We start from the raw sequence: 18,242 nt of genomic DNA on the forward strand, positions 1-18,242 counted from the left end.
GGATGAACCATTCACAATAAAATCAATGACATGCATTTAGAAAACAGGGTGAATTTCCATTTCATGCCAACTCTAAGCTGTTATTGGAGAACTTTATAACTGAAGAAATATATAATTTTATAGTTTATCATTTTAAAATGGAACAAAATTACTTCAGCTTTAACATAATTCCTGTCTCAAACACTGACAATGATAATCGGCATATTACACATTCAAAAACATTTTTAATGTTAACTCCTGCACCCAGGTACACAGGTTTACATTTATCTCAATTGTTAAGAGTTACATTTTTGCTGAGTTTAAATAGGCCAGACTGTGCTCTGCTTGGCTAAATGTCTGGTGTTTTTGTCAAGAAGTGCCTGTTGGGTATAAAGGGTAAAGAAAGGCCTCAGCACGCTGAAACTCTGTGGAACAGAAATGCGGAAACCCTGCTGTCTAATGCATTATTCAACTGAGGCATTCCCTTAAAATGGCCCAGGCAAGATCCTCTCCTCTTTTTTTGATGTACTACTCATGGATCTGTGTGTATATCAGCAGTTTGGGAATGTGAGAGCTCTGTTATTTTGTTTAGCCCACTCTTTCCTTCTGTCTTTCAGGTGGTGTACCTGCAGCAGGCGGAGGTGAACAGGGAGAAGGTGTCCTTAATGGACCAGAGCAGCATTGATGGAGTGCAGGACATGTCCATGTTGGCAGAGCTTCATGAGGCCGCCATCATGCACAACCTTCATCAGCGGTACCAGAAAGACTGCATCTATGTAAGAATCTTACAGACACTTGACCTCACAATGCTCCATGAGACCTCTTATTATTGTATGCAACAAAAAGTATTTAAAAACACTTCTGTTAGTTGAATAAATTAATTGAATTTTATAGGTTTACAATAATTAATGCCTCTTAAAAACAATAAAAACTTTAAATTTGTATTATTTTAAGGACTGTTCTTTTGAATTTTCTATTTCTTGTGATTCTATCAAAGAATCCTGGAAAAATCTATCACGATTGTGTCAAGAAATGTTTATTGAGCATCAAATCAGCATATTAGTCTGATTTCTGAAGGATCATGTGACATTGAAGACTGGAGTAATGATGCTGAGAATTCAGTTCATTATAAATCAGGCCTATTAAAATAGAAAAAAAAGTTATTTTAAATGGCAATAATAATGATACTTAATATAATGCAATATTGGTGAACATTAGACTTTTTTTTAAAAAAACATAAAAAAATCTCACCAATCTCAAACTAAAAATATAAATATTTATTTACATAAATAAGAAATAAAACCTAAATGGTAGCAATGAAAATGCTGGAAATAAAACAAAACTCAAAGGTAATATGCATTTGAAATTAGTAGAAAAATAAAAATACTAATTTGAAAATGCAAAACTATCTCCTATTTGAAATTCATAAGTGGTATATGCATATTATAATTTGATTGTATTTCAATAGAATTTGTCTTCAGACAAGAGTAAAAAATGAATGATTAATCAAAGCTGTAGAATTGTGTTTAGGACTCATCATTCAACACATTGAGCTGTGGTTCTAAAGTGGGCACTGTTAGTTTGAGTCGAGCTTATCATTTCCTGATCTTGTTTCCCCATCACATCCTTTACACTCTATTCATAGGCTACAGGCCAATAAAAGAAAAAAACAAACAAGGATCTAGATATTCTACATGAAAGCGTTACAATGATTGTCAGTATCATTGATTTCAGCCTAATATAAATCATTACAGGTTTGCACATTTTAACCAGGGATTCTTTCCACTTTTCTTCATGCCAGTACTTTATGAAAAAGTAGGTCAGATAATGCCTAAATGTTCACTCCTTGTTTCCTGTGTAATCAATCCTGTGTTGTTTTGTATTCTGAGTTTTAGGGTGGACTGCTCTCTGACTGACTAAGAGAGGAACTGGAGTTTCCTGCCTTAGTTTAACAGAGTGATATTAACGCAAAACATCTCAGCCTGAGACTGAAAGGAAACCCTGTTTGATTAAGGAATTTTCCTTCTTCAACAAAAACATCCGAAGCCTAAAACATCCCAAACTTGGTTTTCAGACAGTACTAATGTGTTGCAGGATTTATTAAAATATGTACTGTAAATAATAGTCTGAGTAAATGTTCCATTGTTTGCTTTTATTTCCATTGTTTAAAGTGAGTTTATCAGCTTAGATATCAAGATATTTATACAGTATTTATATTACATCAACAAAGACCATTTTCATTTGCCACTATTGATGAATGAGGTTCTCATGTGAAATTGAATTTATGTGAAACATAAATCTAGTGTCTTTTTTTTTTAACAGAAGATTCAAACTGCACACTGCAGGTGCTCTATGCAAAGGTTTTTGTAATTAGGGATTAGAATTTATGCAAGTTTTAGTGTACAAGTGAATAACCAAATCCAGAAGCCGACTATTAACGATCAAACAACCTTACATTTTTAAAGTGAATAGTGACCCACGGTGCACTAAAGCCCAAAGTACTTCGACTATCTGCATTCCGTGATGGTCTGCGCACTGTCCGTGTGACGTAATTTTGGGTAATTCAACTCACTTTTATCCTTCATTATCCTTCCGGGACATTTTTTGGATTGACAGAAAAAAAGAAGGAAAAAAAAACAGCGTTCAACAGTGGCAACAACAGCGTTCGAGTATGTGAATGGCACTTTTTTTATAAAGCGGCACCAAACGACAATTCCTCTACTTCCTTCTTTAGACCGATGACTTCGCACAGCCTAAACAAGCTTGACACAGAAGACCCTTGCCATAGAAAAGCACCTCATCAGCGGACGACATCACAAGCTGCTATTGTGTACTCACCGCTCCCCTTCAACAGCAGCACAAACGTCTACACCAGAAGCAACCATTGCCATGTCATGGCGTGGGGCAAAAGCTAAAAGCTGTCTACACTGGGCTAGAGGTCTGCACGGGCTTTAAACTGAAGCCCGAACCCGGCCCGTACCCGCGATCATTTAACCCGACCCGACCCGACAATTACATTTACATGTTAAGCCCGAACCCGAGGTCCACTCTATTTCTCACAGCAAATAAATACAATTTTATATATAATATAAAATATTCATTCACCGAGGGGCACGTTTACCCACTCCTCAAACTCAAACAACAGCAATAACTTAAATAAAAGTGCTTAAAAAAAAACAAACATTTCGTTTGTATATATACAAACGAAATGTTTTTTTAAAGCACTTTTATTTAAGTTATTGCTGTTGTTCATTAAATTTGTTTTAAAATTCACATTTCATCCAGAGCGGTTTCTTCTCGCTTTGCAATGTTTTCGCTTTCTTCTCGAGTATACCCTGACCCTACACAGACCACAGACACACAGGCTCTCTCTCTCTCAAATTTGCCTGTGTGTCTGTGGTCTGCGTAGCCTATGCACACATTGCACATCTGCGCACGCAACTTTCTCTCTCTCGCCTATATATAGCCTATTTAGTTTTTCTTAGTTACAAACCCGAACCCGAGGCTGTTCAATAAACATTAACCCGAACCCGACCCGAAACCCGCACATTTTTCGGGACCCGTGAGAGTTTTGCAGTAAGGGAGGAGGAAATATATCTTTCTTACCCAAAAAATTATAGGCAACATAACAAATTAAATACTCAGAGTCAGATACGGAAATTATTACGTTTTGATGTCACTACTGGGAAATAACCTGATTTATTAATTAAGTCTTGTAAACGCTATTTATTTGCGTTGTCGGGTTATTGGTTTGCAGGTAAATCCGGACAACGGGTTATTTCAATAAGCTAATTTTTGTGAGTTAGCAGCGAATTGGTGTGCATGTAAACGTGCTCATTGATTATAAGGAGTTTTGGTGTAGACACGGTGAAAGTGAAGTGTTTTTCATTGCAGGTTTTTCAATTTAAAAAATCTTTCAATTTTTGAAATTATTTGGTTGTCAGAGGTGAGGTGGGGTGTTGGGGTGCCACAGTTTTTTACAGGTTTAAAAGGGGGCGTGGCCAAAAACGTTTGAGAACAGTTGGGCTATAGAGTCTGTTGCCAAAGAGAAGGGTCATGTGATCGGGTGACTAGGACTGGAACTGGAACCTCATTTGTCTAGACAGAGCCATACGTCACAGACTGCTGGTTTAGAGTTGTGGTCTGGAGGAACTGGTATGACTCACAGTCTGAATTATGATCCAAACATTCAAGCTTGACCTTTGCAAAATCCATAGAAAAAGAGTCAGTAAATCACTCTTTGTAAGGATTGACTGGGACAGAGTCAAGTATATTGAAAGTTTTCAGCATGATTACAAAGCTTTTATTCATCAGATTCTTTTTAATCTTCCATCATGCGGTTTTAACAAACCCAGAACAAGTGATAAAGTGAGGCACCATTTATAAAGTATCAGTCCCAGTGTCAGAGGTACTTGCAACAGTTGTGAACATGACCTGCCCTGTTTAGTTTACAACAGCATCGTCTATACCTCAAACACATCATGCTATTCATAGGCTCATAAGTCCAATAACCTGCTCTAACAAGTCAGATAATAGCTGTATTGTTGTTTATCTCTTTATATTTGTGCTGGTAATGAAATTGCAAGCCTTATGAGACACAGTATGATGAATAGCTCTAGTTCTCATATGCAGTAGAGGAAATTATGTATGGATGTTTTTTTATGATTAGCAAAGGTCAGTGTGATGTGTTTTATTAGAGCTTAAATAACATATCTCTATCAGTGCCTGAAATTAGCTTATACATTTCCTTGATATTTGAATATAAAACTAAAACAGCATGCAAGGCTTTATTTTATCAGCTGTATTGTTGATCTTGCTTTAGACTGCAGATTTGTGTCATGTTGTGCTAAATGGAGTGAATGTGATGGTGCTCTGCTGCTCTCTTATCCCCTCTTGGTAAATGGAAACTGTAATATACCTTTCCCAGGATGCATGTATTGGGGTTGATGACTGATAGCAAGCGGTTATCTGATTTATCTTAGAGACAGAGACACAGCTGACCTGAATGAGAATGACTCCCCTCTTGGGGTGGTAGCGACAAAATCATTTTTGCAAGGACAACATTGACACACTTTTCAGATCCATTATGATTTTTGTACAATATCAGCATCGCTTTTTTTTTTTTCAAATCGTGTGTTTTGCTTCTTAACAGGTTTGAGATTTTTTTTGAACACCTCATAAATAGTTGCAGTAGATCAAGGGTTCTCAACTCTTGCCCTCGAGGTCCACTTTCCTGCAGAGTTGCAGCTTTAACCCTAATCACACACACACACCTGAACAAGCTAATCGAGGTCTTCAGGATTACTAGAAAGTTACAGGAAGGTGAGTTTGAATCAAGGTTGGAGCTAAACGCTGCAGGAAAGTGGACCTCGAGGGCCAGAGTAAGCGTTACCAATTTAAAAAACCTTTAAAACCTTTAAGACCTTTAAAAAAAAAAAAAAAAAAAAAAAAAAAAGCCACGAGCGTCTTTTTGGACTGCTGGTTAACATGTAGTCAGTCTCTATATCATACTCTTTCCATTGTCTGACAGAAAATATGTAAATGAGAACAGCTTTATTGGACATTTGGCTATATATTGTATAAAAACACAGTATGTGAGCACGGATTAGGTGAGATAACAGATGTAAAGTGCCAACAGTTGGTGCATTAAGTTATCTAGTAGCGACATTTAGCTACTTTTTGAGCAAGTTTTAACTACTTTCCATTGAAAAGAGTTGATAACCACTGCAATAGATGATAGCCATGTATGAAATCAGTGATTATTACAAGCCTACAATAGTTTTCCTCTCCAGTCATCCAGGAAAGTCGCAATTTAATCTTATAACTACGCCATTGTTAAGATCAGCAAGTCATATTACTGCTGGTGGCCAGTGAGCATGGGTGTTGTTAGCCTCAGTATATAAAAATTGCAATCACACACCTGCACATAAACACATTACAAAGACCAGCATGTACTGATGCATTTAGTATTAAAAGAGATGGATTTAAGTTGTTACAGTGCGCATTGATAAGGAGACACTTCATCCACAATCCTCTCATGACCTACTGACCCTGACACAACCAGCTTCTAATGTGAAATATGACCTGATCCATACTGATTGTTAAAGTTCCCTTTAAATGTCCCTTAATTTGTGGATATAAACTAAAATGTGCACTAATCACAAATGTGTACATTTGTCTCAATATGATGGTTTTATTGTTTTACTACCTGCTGGCTTTCAATAGTCCTTAACTTACTGCCTCTCTTTTTCTGTCTCTCAGACTAACATAGGTTCTATCTTGGCGGCTGTGAATCCTTATAAGCAGATCGGAGGGTTGTACGATCTCTCCGCAGTGGAGCTGTATAGTCAGCATCATTTGGGCGAGCTGCCACCACATATCTTTGCTATTGCCAATGAGTGTTACCGCTGCTTATGGAAGAGGCATGATAGCCAATGTGTGCTGATCAGGTAATACAAAGCCCTTCAAACTTTTTTTTGACTTAGTCAAGCTGACAAACCTGCAGAACAAGCATGAAAATAAAAGTAAAAAAGTCTCAAAAGTCTCAAAAAAGTAGCTCTCCAATAATAAAATCATTTATCGTCAGTAACATCAGTGTGTAATCGAGGGTTGCAGTGTTGTAAGTGCTCAGAAAAAACAAAACAAAACACAACCCAAACAATGTCCCAAACCTGTCCCCCATTGGCTCAGTTGGCAGTCCCTTTTAAAGAAGCGTCTGAACCACTGCGAGAGGTATACCCAATGGAATGCAAATTGAAGTAATTTGTGGGCGGAGCAACCAATCACAAAACTCCCGAAACCAAACAGCAAGGGTTATCACACTCTATAACTTCTACCTGGAAAAAATCAGTGATGCTTTGTGTCACTTGTATCTTGTTTTAAAGCATGTAGATAATGTGAGGAAGGTTTGGAATGCTTTAGGCCTTATTCACTGACTTAGAACTGATGGGGATCCATTATTAGATGTTATCTCAGTGTACTAATCTCATTTGTGTTAAACCTAAAGGCTGAGTTTGAGCAGTTGTGGTTTAGACTTTTGCCACAAACTGCTATCAGATTTCACAGCATTGCAAATTCAATCAGGGAAACACAAATGTCAGTGAAGGTCATAAATGAATGTGTGTATGCATGTGTTTAACAGTGGTGAAAGTGGAGCTGGGAAAACAGAAAGCACCAAACTACTGCTGCAGTTCCTGTCTGTCATGAGCCAAAACTCTGCCGGGACACCGCCTACGGAGAAGAGCACGCGCGTGGAGCAAGCCATCGTACAGAGCAGGTATAGCGCATGCCTCAACACACACAGCCTAAGCATTTATATGCACACTCAAATGCACAACCTTTATACTTTTCTTTCTTGTGCAGTCCCATCATGGAAGAATTTGGGAATGCCAAAACAGTCTACAACAACAACTCTAGTCGTTTTGGGAAATTCATTCAGCTTCATTTCTCTCAAAGCGGGAACATCCAGGGAGGATGCATCGTCGACTGTATCCTCCTCACTGTATTCAAATACAGTTTTTGTATACAGAGATATCTTGTCCTTTACAGATGGTACCTTACCCTTGTGAAAAAGAAGTGAGCTTACTTGTATTGAATGTACACTTGTAGTGTACTTTAAAAATAAACTTGCAGATAATATAATGATATATTACTGAAATAAAACGCCACTTAAATGTACTTAAAGAGAGTAAACTTTCATGACTGTGTTTAACACACTTAAGTATAATTTAAAAAGTGCACTTTGTAATCATGTCAAATTAAGTTTTAAATTAAATTACATTTTAAAAATTATGTTTTATTAATATTTCGCCATGCTTTAGAAAAGAACTGTATACTTTGATGTGTTGACTAACATACTAAAGCACATGAAAACTACTTGATTATCATTTTAATTTTACTGTTATTCAGTATTACATTTAAAGTTAAATTGCAACTTCAACATTACAAATGTGTAATTACAAATATATTTAAATACATTATAGATTTCAATCAAAATTAAAGTGTATGACTGCTTGTCAATACATTTGGCAGTACACATCATATTTCAACAACAATACAAGTAATTAGGAAATTACATATAAAGATGTAAATAAGTAATCTAAGTGTGTGAAAAATGCAACATGCAAGTTCAAGAAATTGCATTTAATATAAATGAAACTATAAAACTATAATATATTTTTATTTAATACAATTAAGTGTCAGAAAACACTACATTCAGTTCACAGTTAAGTATTCTTTTAAAAGTATATTAGTGTACTAAAGTGTACTTCTTTTTCCACAAGCGTATGTCACCTGTCCACTCATTAGGTAAAACAAATCCCAGTTACCATAGTTACCCATACATTTTTACTGAAATACAGTAGAATGACGCACTTCAACCATTTCATGTTTTGCCTGGTATAGTTCAGTTGTTATAACTTCTTTCTTTCCCCCCACATTTCTGCCATTGAAATGAATGAGTGACTAAGGTAACATGCTTAACCATGTTCACACAGTACAGTTTACTATATGCACAGTTTCATGCAAGTGTATTTCCCTTAATTGTTGCCCCTTCAGATTTGCTTGAAAAGGTAAACCTTGCTACCAGAAATCAATCTTCTGTGATCAACTGTTCACAGTATAAAACCAACCATTTTTCTGTTGATACGATTTGGCACTGGATATCTTGTCAAAGGCAGAATCACTCCCCTATTTTGCAGAGAAACAGTGTCTGCCAAAGTGAGATTCTCGCCCACTCATCATATGTGATCTGATCTGTGTTCCAGAATCGAGTGGTTAGGCAGAATCCAGGGGAGAGAAACTACCACATCTTTTATGCTTTGCTGGCTGGGACCAGCAAAAGCCAAAAGGGTGAATAAACACACATGCATTTCCACAACGCAGATGATGCTGCCATATTAGTATCAACTAGAATACACACTCATGTTGACAGACTGAATGATTAGATATGTCCCTGTTTATAGAGACATATTTTCTTGAAGACTCCCCTGAGGTTTTTCATTACTTGAGTCAGTCAGGATGTGTGAAGGACCGCAGTCTCGATGACAAGCAGCATTTTGATGACGTCATGGTATAAAAAAAATCAAATAGATTAACATTCTTAAGGTCGACAAAAAACTAAGAGCAGAATGATTAATTCTCTCTTTCTCTTTTTGTCTTCAGGAGGCTCTGAAGGTCATGGAGTTCACAGAGGAAGAAATCAGAGATATGTTTAAACTGCTGTCTGGAGTTCTGCAACTTGGCAATGTGGAGTTCATGACAGCAGGGGGCGCGCAGATCACCACCAAACAGGGTGAGAGGTGTCATTCATCTGTTACTGATAGATATACCATGGTCTGTCAGAATACTCGATTCTTTGGGCATTCAAACTGTATAATGCACAGGTAGTTTCAGTCAGTTTAATCACTGTTCTATATTAATGCACTGCTTTCATTGCAGAACACACATACGCACATATCACTCGCACACAGAGATTGGAGAATGCTCTGAACACACACAGAAACATTCATTCACACAGAAACTTGTCGTCAATTCTGCCCCATGCCTTTTATTAATAAATTAGCTTTGCTACATTTATTATATTACTCAGCAACGAGGTGGTACCGTTGCTGTTTTTGAAGTAATTGTAAAGTAAATAAATGTTATTATTCAATTAAATAAATGTAATCTTGCCACACTACTTTATCTCTGTGTCTGATTTAAAATGTGCAGATGCTAAATCTAACAAGTAGTAGCTGACAAAAATAACCGGCAACCCTCCGATTAACGTTGGGTGGTTCTTTGCGTCTACGTAGTGCATTAAAACCATGTAATGCACACCTAGCCGTGGGTTATCCATTACATAGACGTCACTATTACGTGTTTGTTAGTAATTCTCTTCTCTGCTTCCTGTAGTTGTCACTAATGTGAGTGAGCTCCTGGGCCTGGACAGTTTTCAGTTGTCTGAGGTTCTGACCCAGCGTTCCATGATCCTCAGAGGAGAAGAGATCTGCTCTCCACTCACAGTGGAACAGGTACAATCATATATATATATATATACTGTATATATATACACATACATGCACACTTTCTCGTAATGACATGCTTTTATAAAAAAAAAAAAACTTGCATAGTTTGACAGTTATTCTCTTCTGACTCCACTTGTCCATTTTCTTTTCTCATTTTTGATTGACAGGCAATAGATTCCCGGGATTCAGTTGCCATGGCGCTTTATTCTCAGTGCTTCTCATGGATCATCATGCGAATTAATCAGAAAATAAAGGGCAAAGATAATTTCAAGTCTATTGGAATCCTGGACATCTTTGGTTTTGAGAACTTTGAGGTGTGAGGCCATTACAGATCACATGCTCATTCACACAGATAGACACACATAATATATTTACTGAGATCTAACACAAGTTTTTCTGTGTTCTGAAGGTGAACCGTTTTGAGCAGTTCAACATAAATTATGCTAATGAGAAACTGCAAGAATATTTCAACAAACATATTTTCTCTCTGGAGCAACTGGAGTACAACAGGTAAAGACTGACATCCGTGAGTGCATGAAAAGTTTGGTCAAGTCCAGTCACCTTTATTTATAGCGCTTTATACAATACAGATTGTTTTGTATAAGGCGAAGTAGCGCTACAGTGATTAGCAGGACAATAACGATTCAATGATGCAAACAGTATTCAACTGCTGTAAAGCAGCTCTAAAAAAAACAATAGTAAACAGTCATTATTCAGTTGAAATGAGTTCAGTGTTGATTCATTTCGGTTTAATAACTGTGTAAAGTACATCAATTATGAAATGAGTTCAGCTCAGCTATAAAGCAGCTCTGCAGAAAACAGTGATGTCATCATCCAGCTAAGTTGAGTTCTCATCCGATAGTGTCAGTGCAGTCAAATCAGTAATATTGCTGAATATTAAGTGTCCCCAACTAAGCAAGGCAGAGATGGCTGTGGCAAGGAGCCCAAACTCCATCAGGTGATAGAAATGGAGGAAAAAAACCTTGGGAGAAACCAGGCTCAGTTGGGGGGCCAGTTATCCTCTGGCCAACGAACGAACACGGTGTGATTTATGATTCAGGCTGCATCACAAGTCAGAAGTCAGATTGAGGATCAATACCATTCAAATATTTTTCATCCAGTTCCTTTTGCTTGAAGATCGGATTCATCACGCCAGTATGGAGACGATGCTGGCCATAGGGGTCTGTGCAGAGAACTTGTCTGGTTCTTGTGGTCTTTGCTGAGGGTCTGTGCCGATGGCTGTCGTGTCGACGAGGCCTTCTCAGGGGATTGTCTAGTAGACACGGTCTCTGCTGACATTCAGTACTGCGATGAGGTCGTGTCTAGGTGCAGGTCCACCATCTGATCTGGATACGACCCGGATCCAGCTGACTACGGTAACCTTTGGATAAGGATGAGACAGACAGACAAATGTTAGCGTTGATGCCATTCTTCTTACGATGTAACAAGTACATCTGGGGTTATGGGAAGTGTTCCCAGTTGACCTAATTTATGCATCTTAACAATCCTTTAATGGATTTGAATTGTAGAAATGTGATGTGTATGCCAGGTTAAAGAGATATGTTTTTAGTCTAGATATAAACTGACAAAGTGTGTTTGATTCCCGAACAATGCTAGGAAGACTGTTCCAAAGTTTGGGTGCTAAATAGGAAAAGGATCTACCGCCTGCAGTCATTTTTGATATTCTAGGTTTTATCAACTGGCCAGAATGTTTAGAACCCAATAGATGCAAAGGACTATAACGCGTTAAGAGCTCACTCAATTACTGAGGAGCTACATGATTTAGTGCTTTGGAAGTAATTTGCAATATTTTTTAATGCAGTGTTGACAGAACTGGGCTAATATGGTCATATGTCCTGGTTCTGGTAAGAACTCGAGCTGCTACATTTTGGACTAGCTGGAGTTGTTTGTTAAGCGCGCAGAGCAACCACCCAGTAGGGCATTACAATAATCTAGCCTTGAGATCATGAACGCGTAAACTAACTTTTCTGCATTTGGCATTGAGAGCATTTGTCATAATTTTGATATATTTTTAGGATTGGAAAAATGTGGTTTTACAGATGTTAGAAATGTGGCTTTCAAATGCAAGATTGGCACACCCAGGTTCCTAACTGATGACGAAGACTTGACAGAGCAGTCATCAAGTGTTAGTCAGTATTCTAGGTTATTACATGTTGAGGTTTTTGGTCAGATATTTAAAACCTCTGTTTTCTTCAGAGTTTTTTCTTTTCTTCTTTCTGTTTTCTAATTACTAGTCATCCAATGTTTTTATATCAACTATGCATTTCGTTAATTTTGTGAATTTGTATGTTTCGTCAGGGCGTGAAGATATATAGAGCTGAGTATCATCAGTGTAACAGTGAAAACTAGCGCCATGCTTCCTAATGATATTTCCCAAGGGTAGCATGTACAGGGTGAAAAGCAACGGTACTGGTACTGAGCCTTGTGGTACGCCATACTGAACTTGTGATTGATATGACACCTCTTAGTTTACTGCTAATAATTGATAATGGTCAGATAAATATGTTTTGAACCATGACAATGCAATTCCACTAATGCCAATGTAATTTTCAAGTCTATTTAAAAGAATGTTGATCCAGTAACACTAATAGAGAGATACAACCTCGATCAAATGATAAGAGCAAATAATTTGTAACTCTAATAAGAGCAGTCTCAGTACTATTATACGGTATAAATCCTGACTGGAAATCCTCACGGACACAATTTCTTTCTAAGAAGGAACATAGTTGTGAGGATACTGGCTTTTCTAGAATTTTTGACAGAAAAGGGAGATTCCAGATCGGTCTGTAATTAACTCATTCTCTAGGATCAAGTTGTGTTTTTTTTTTTAAATGAGAGCCAGCATAACAGCCAGCTTAAAAGTTGGTGATTTAATAATGATGAATTAACAATATTAAGAAAAGGACTTCTGGAACTTCTGGACTTCTTGTGGACTTATGGACTTCTCTTTCAGTAGCTTAGTTGGTATAGGGTCTAACATACATGTTGTTGATTTTGATGATTTGACAAGTTTAGACAATTATTCCTCTCCTATAGCAAAGAATGAATGTAATTTTTCATCAGGGGGTCTATAATTTAACCACTGTATCAAAAAAATACCTTGGGTTGTGTTCTAAGATAGTTGAAAAGTAAGCAGATCTAGCAGTTTTTAAGACCTGCCTGTGTTCAGTAATACTGTCCTTCCTCAAAATGCGAAATACCTCTAGTTTTATTTTCTTCTAGCTGTGCGCCATTTTTCGGGCTGCTTTCTTGAGGGTGCGAGTGTGCTTGTTATACCATGGCGATGGACTAATATGCTATTTTAAAGGTTCCTGATTTTGTTTTGGAGGTCTCCTACAACAGGTTTACATGCATCAAATGTCAAAAAACACTTTCATTTTCTCATAATATACATTGCATATCACTAAATTTTTCAATGATTCTCAAACGACTCATTGGATGAACCAGTCTCTCTAAATCCCTCCTTTCCGTGAGCCTACTCTACTCTGCTCTGATTAACCAGATGTCCCAGTCTGTTGTGATTGGTTTACCCCTTACAGCGCACGTCGGAAACAAAACGGCCATTACCATAAACTTCAGCTCCAGAGGCTTCCGCAATTCAAGCTCAGCGATTGTAGACACAGTGAAGACAGTAACTATGGCGTCGATTTTACCATATCAATCCTAGCGCAAGTTCGATGATGAAACATTGGAAGAACTAGTTATTCAACCCGAACCTCCATCGCATGGACAACTTGAGCAGGACGTTTCGCAGTGATATGCTACTCTGATTGGGGTGCATTATGACATGTTGCAACTGTAATTCCTCACCATCAGCATTAACAAGTGTATGTCCATCAACAAACTGATGTGTATTTTTCTAATTTATTGTGGTGTACATGCAGGAACTATATTAACTGTATCAATAACGGTGCATACATTAACCGAGCACTAACGTGAATGACTGATGTAACATTAAACATCTTGCTCCATCCTTTACCTTTACTTAAAGTAGTAAGAACGAAAGAGAATCTGCATTAATAGACACAGTTTTAGATAATAGTGGGCCCACAGCTGATTTGCAGAACTATTTCAGTAAGACAGTAAAAGCCGTGAAAGCAGTGAAAGCCAGAGACCTACACAATGTAAAACACAAAACTACGTATTTTGAACACCTGGTAGAAAATATATACATCAATAATTAATCATACAGGTTGTGATTCTGAGGAGCAAGTTGGTCCAAATAAACTGAGTATTGACCCATCTTTCAAAAGCAAGCGTTTTTTGCGAATCCCATGTTGAACTCCAGGATTTGAGAAGCAGTCTTCAGTAAATTGACATGTTTGAAGGCGGGCCAAGTTGTTCGCGGGGCGGACAACGCACAACATACGCTGGCATTATGCAAATGTATTTTCTAGAGATGTACAACCTTACGCAGTGGGATTCGAATTACAAACGACTCGTTTAAGCGGTTCACACGGAGTCAATTCTTTCTTTTGGGAGACAATAACTTTATTTATCGGGCAATATTTGAAAAACCACAATAGGGGCACTTTAAGTGCAAAGGAGCAACCATGTATAAAGTGCTGGAAAAGAGAGTCAATAGTTTCTGTTGCAACATTGAGTTCTTCTAAGCTGTCTGGTATGTTGAGGAGTTGAAACTAATCAGGAAGATTATTTATAAAGAAATCTTTAGTGGTAAAGGTGATTGTTCTACCATATTTGTAACAGGGAGATGGTTTTGCAGCCTTGGCTTAATGGTGTATACACGAGACTAGATAATGATCTGAGATGCCATCGCTCTTCTGCAGAACACCATCAACATCGATTTGGTCTGCTGTTACATCTATTCATGTGTATTGTATCTCTTAAGTGCCAGATCACCTGAAAAGTTATTACAAATACAATTTAAGCATTTGAAAAGATTTTGTATAATATAACTAACAAATTCTGTCATACAGGGAAGGGATTCACTGGGAAGCCATTGATTGGATGGACAATGCAGAATGTCTGGATCTAATTGAAAAGGTAATCCAATCATGGTTAGCTGTTGGGAACAATTTGGTTTAATATAGTCTCATTATTTAGTTTCATTATTTATTATAAGTAGGTTTTCAGTTTTGTGTTAATTAACACTTATCTAATGTTGTGTTTATACAGAAACTGGGCATGTTAGCTCTGGTTAACGAGGAGAGCCGATTTCCCAAAGGCACTGACTTCACCCTGCTGGAGAAACTGCATGGCAGACACTCTGTGAGTTATAATCTCATCATACAAGCCAGGGACATGATACAATTCAACCAAGCATAACATGAATAAACTTACAAATGAGGTTGTTTATCCACAGACTAATCCCTACTATGTGAAACCCAGACTGGCCGACCATCAGTTTGGAATAAAGCACTATGCTGGAGAGGTATACGAAGTGTCTGTCTGTCTGTCTGTCTATCTATTTATCTGTCAGTCAGTCTGTCTGTTTGCCTGTCTTCCTTTTTTAATCTTTATATTTTGTCTTCTTTTTTTATAGGTTTTATATGATGTGAGGGGGATTTTAGAGAAGAACAGAGACACATTTAGAGATGATATACTGAACATGCTGAAGGATAGTAGGTAAGACACGAACACACAAATTCATAAACTCACACACACACTAAGGCAATTTTGTTCTTGTGTAGTTTAACCTGTGAGTGATTCTGTGTGTGTGCAGATTGGATTTCATCTATGATCTGTTTGAGCAAGTGAGCAGCAGAAACAATGAGGAGACCTTGAAGATGGGCACGGCCAGAAAAAAGCCCACTGTCAGCTCTCAGTTCAGAGTGAGATATAGCTTCCAAATCAAGACTTTCATATTAATAATAGACCTAACTAGATTCACTAGTCAGTTATGTCAGTGTCTTATTCACATATTGCTTGCAGCTAGGGTGACCACCATCAAACAAACCATATGTGGGAAGATTACTAAGTTTGTGTGGGACAATGTGGGACATGTTACCAGCACTAAAACATAACCTGAAACTGTTTAATGTCCATCTAACTTAATAAAAACATCTGTATTCTGCTTTTCAGCTGATAAAAATACTTTGTTCTTTAGTCCCTTCCAGAAAACACAATTACATCACAATGTAACATGTCTTTATTTCATTTAACATGTCATTTAAACTCAACATCACTGAGCCCAAAGGCAGCAGGCATCATGCAGATAACTATTTTTGAAACAGTTCTGACCAAGTCCAACTTAAATCCAACAAAAATAAATAATGAACAAATAAAATATAAAACAACATGAAATTAGTTCATTGACAGTCTTGTATATTAAGAATATATTAAACCAAAAACTTTCATATTTTTAGAAAGGATGTGAATTAAACCAACCACAGCAGGCAACAAGTGGATACATTCTGTTCTCCGCCAGCACCAGAGAGCACACTTGGCTGAAACATAAGAAAACAGCACATACCAACCAAATATTAAAATCATACTGGAGGCTCACATTATTCTATTCTGAATAAAATTTTAATTTACCGAATTATCCATTTGTTTTCCGACAAGGAACACATGGAACGAATCACCGCTCCACATTTTGATTGACAGCCGTGACAACCTACTAGTGACCGTGTTTACTCCTTTCTTTTCAATCATTGGATAGGATTTAAAAAACGGCTGTTGTATTTGTACTTCTGACGAAGCGCTGTTGGCGCTTGTTATAGGTGAAAAACTACGCCGCAAAAAGAATAAATAAAATGCTTTCTTAAAAAGGCAAAAGAACGCATGCACATTTTCTTAATATGATAATTAAAAATCAACAGAATACAGACTGATGGAAATGTGGGACATTTTCTCAATATGTGACGTACGGGACAAGGGGTGAAAATGCTGTGCGGTACAATGCAAAGCGGGACGGGTGGTCACCCTACTTGCAGCCCCTTTCGACTTGTCAGTGATTTAAGACATTTGGTTGTCTCTTCTGTCCTTCAGGACTCTCTTCATTCTCTAATGGCCACTCTCAGTGTATCCAACCCCTTCTTTGTGCGTTGCATTAAACCCAACATGGACAAGGTTAGAGCAGTCACATCAACCAATCAGAATGCAATTTAAAAAATAAATTGTGATGTTATTCCACACACATTATAAATTTTAATAATGTTTGTTTCTCTTCTATAGAACCCAAACAAGTTTGACCCAGATGTGGTTCTGAATCAGCTGCGGTACTCTGGCATGTTGGAGACAGTAAAGATTCGCAGAGCTGGATTCCCTGTCAGACGCACCTTTAAAGACTTTTTTACCAGGTAAGGGTTCAAACAAAAATAGATGCATGAGTTTTTGTTGGCTCATGTTTTCTGGGAGACGTTTATGATTTTGTGGTTGTGTACATCAGGTATAGGATCATTCTCAAGGAGAAGGAAAAGGCATCTGTGGCTTCCAATGGAGATGAGAAAAAGAAGAGCACAGATTTGCTGACGCTCCATGACAGGACCAAGAAGGAGTGGCAGTTTGGAAAGACCAAGGTATACCTTTGACATCTTTCTCTATAAATGTGCTTATTTATATCTCTTTTCAATTAATGGTAGGCACATTTTCACTTGTGTTTTGTTTGATGGCACTAACCTGTGATAACCTTTGCTCCCTAGGTGTTCCTAAAGGAATCTTTGGAACAGAAGCTGGAGAAGCAGAGAGATGAAGTGCGAAGCAAAGCCGGACTGATAATACGAGCCTATCTTTTGAGATATACTGCCAGGTGTGTGTACTGTATTCTTGGGTTTTTACACAGATTACATTAGATTCCATTTGGTTTCCAAAACATTTCAAAACACAACATTTGTTTAATATGCTTTTGGATTTGAACGTATCACCAGCTTTTTCAAAAACACACGCATTGCCTTGATGGTCTAGTTTCCAGCCTGTCCAGATGTTTGAATTGTCATCTGGTCACCCTAATATTACATTTAGGTTTTATTCAAGTTTCCCATTATCTAGTAATTGTTTTTCCTCATTGAATAATACAAGAAATTTAGAAATGTGCACTACTGCTCAAAAGTTTGGGGTTGGTAAGATTTGTTTTTATGTTTTTGAACTTATGATGGCAAAAGTTTTTTTGTATATTTTGGTAAATGCCTAATCTTTGCTTTTTAGTGCTTATCTCGGCCCTGTTTACACCTGGTATTAAGATGTGTTTTGGTCGATCGGATCACCTAAACACAGGTGTAAACGGAGTCTAAAAACATTTTGAGCTTGTCCACTTTCGACCATTTCCAGAGG

The 18,242-nt window shown here is 37.5% G+C and overlaps 1 protein-coding gene across 1 annotated transcript in view; it reads left to right on the forward strand.

The window, feature by feature from the left end:
- myo10l1 (myosin X, like 1) overlaps window positions 1-18,242 on the forward strand; it is a 68,711-nt gene that overhangs the window by 34,943 nt on the left and 15,526 nt on the right. The window contains exons 3-21 of the mRNA XM_079884427.1: window positions 597-755; window positions 6,241-6,428; window positions 7,121-7,255; window positions 7,342-7,480; window positions 8,745-8,829; window positions 8,943-9,049; window positions 9,142-9,271; window positions 9,874-9,992; window positions 10,154-10,300; window positions 10,396-10,496; window positions 14,948-15,014; window positions 15,147-15,239; window positions 15,334-15,402; window positions 15,514-15,596; window positions 15,694-15,802; window positions 16,962-17,042; window positions 17,148-17,272; window positions 17,362-17,491; window positions 17,615-17,716. Coding sequence (XP_079740553.1) covers window positions 597-755; window positions 6,241-6,428; window positions 7,121-7,255; window positions 7,342-7,480; window positions 8,745-8,829; window positions 8,943-9,049; window positions 9,142-9,271; window positions 9,874-9,992; window positions 10,154-10,300; window positions 10,396-10,496; window positions 14,948-15,014; window positions 15,147-15,239; window positions 15,334-15,402; window positions 15,514-15,596; window positions 15,694-15,802; window positions 16,962-17,042; window positions 17,148-17,272; window positions 17,362-17,491; window positions 17,615-17,716 — 2,169 coding nt within the window. The remainder of the gene's footprint in view (window positions 1-596; window positions 756-6,240; window positions 6,429-7,120; window positions 7,256-7,341; window positions 7,481-8,744; window positions 8,830-8,942; window positions 9,050-9,141; window positions 9,272-9,873; window positions 9,993-10,153; window positions 10,301-10,395; window positions 10,497-14,947; window positions 15,015-15,146; window positions 15,240-15,333; window positions 15,403-15,513; window positions 15,597-15,693; window positions 15,803-16,961; window positions 17,043-17,147; window positions 17,273-17,361; window positions 17,492-17,614; window positions 17,717-18,242) is intronic.

The sequence above is a fragment of the Squalius cephalus genome (genome assembly GCF_949319135.1).
Source record: "Squalius cephalus genome assembly, chromosome: 10".
Lineage (NCBI taxonomy): Eukaryota > Metazoa > Chordata > Actinopteri > Cypriniformes > Leuciscidae > Squalius > Squalius cephalus.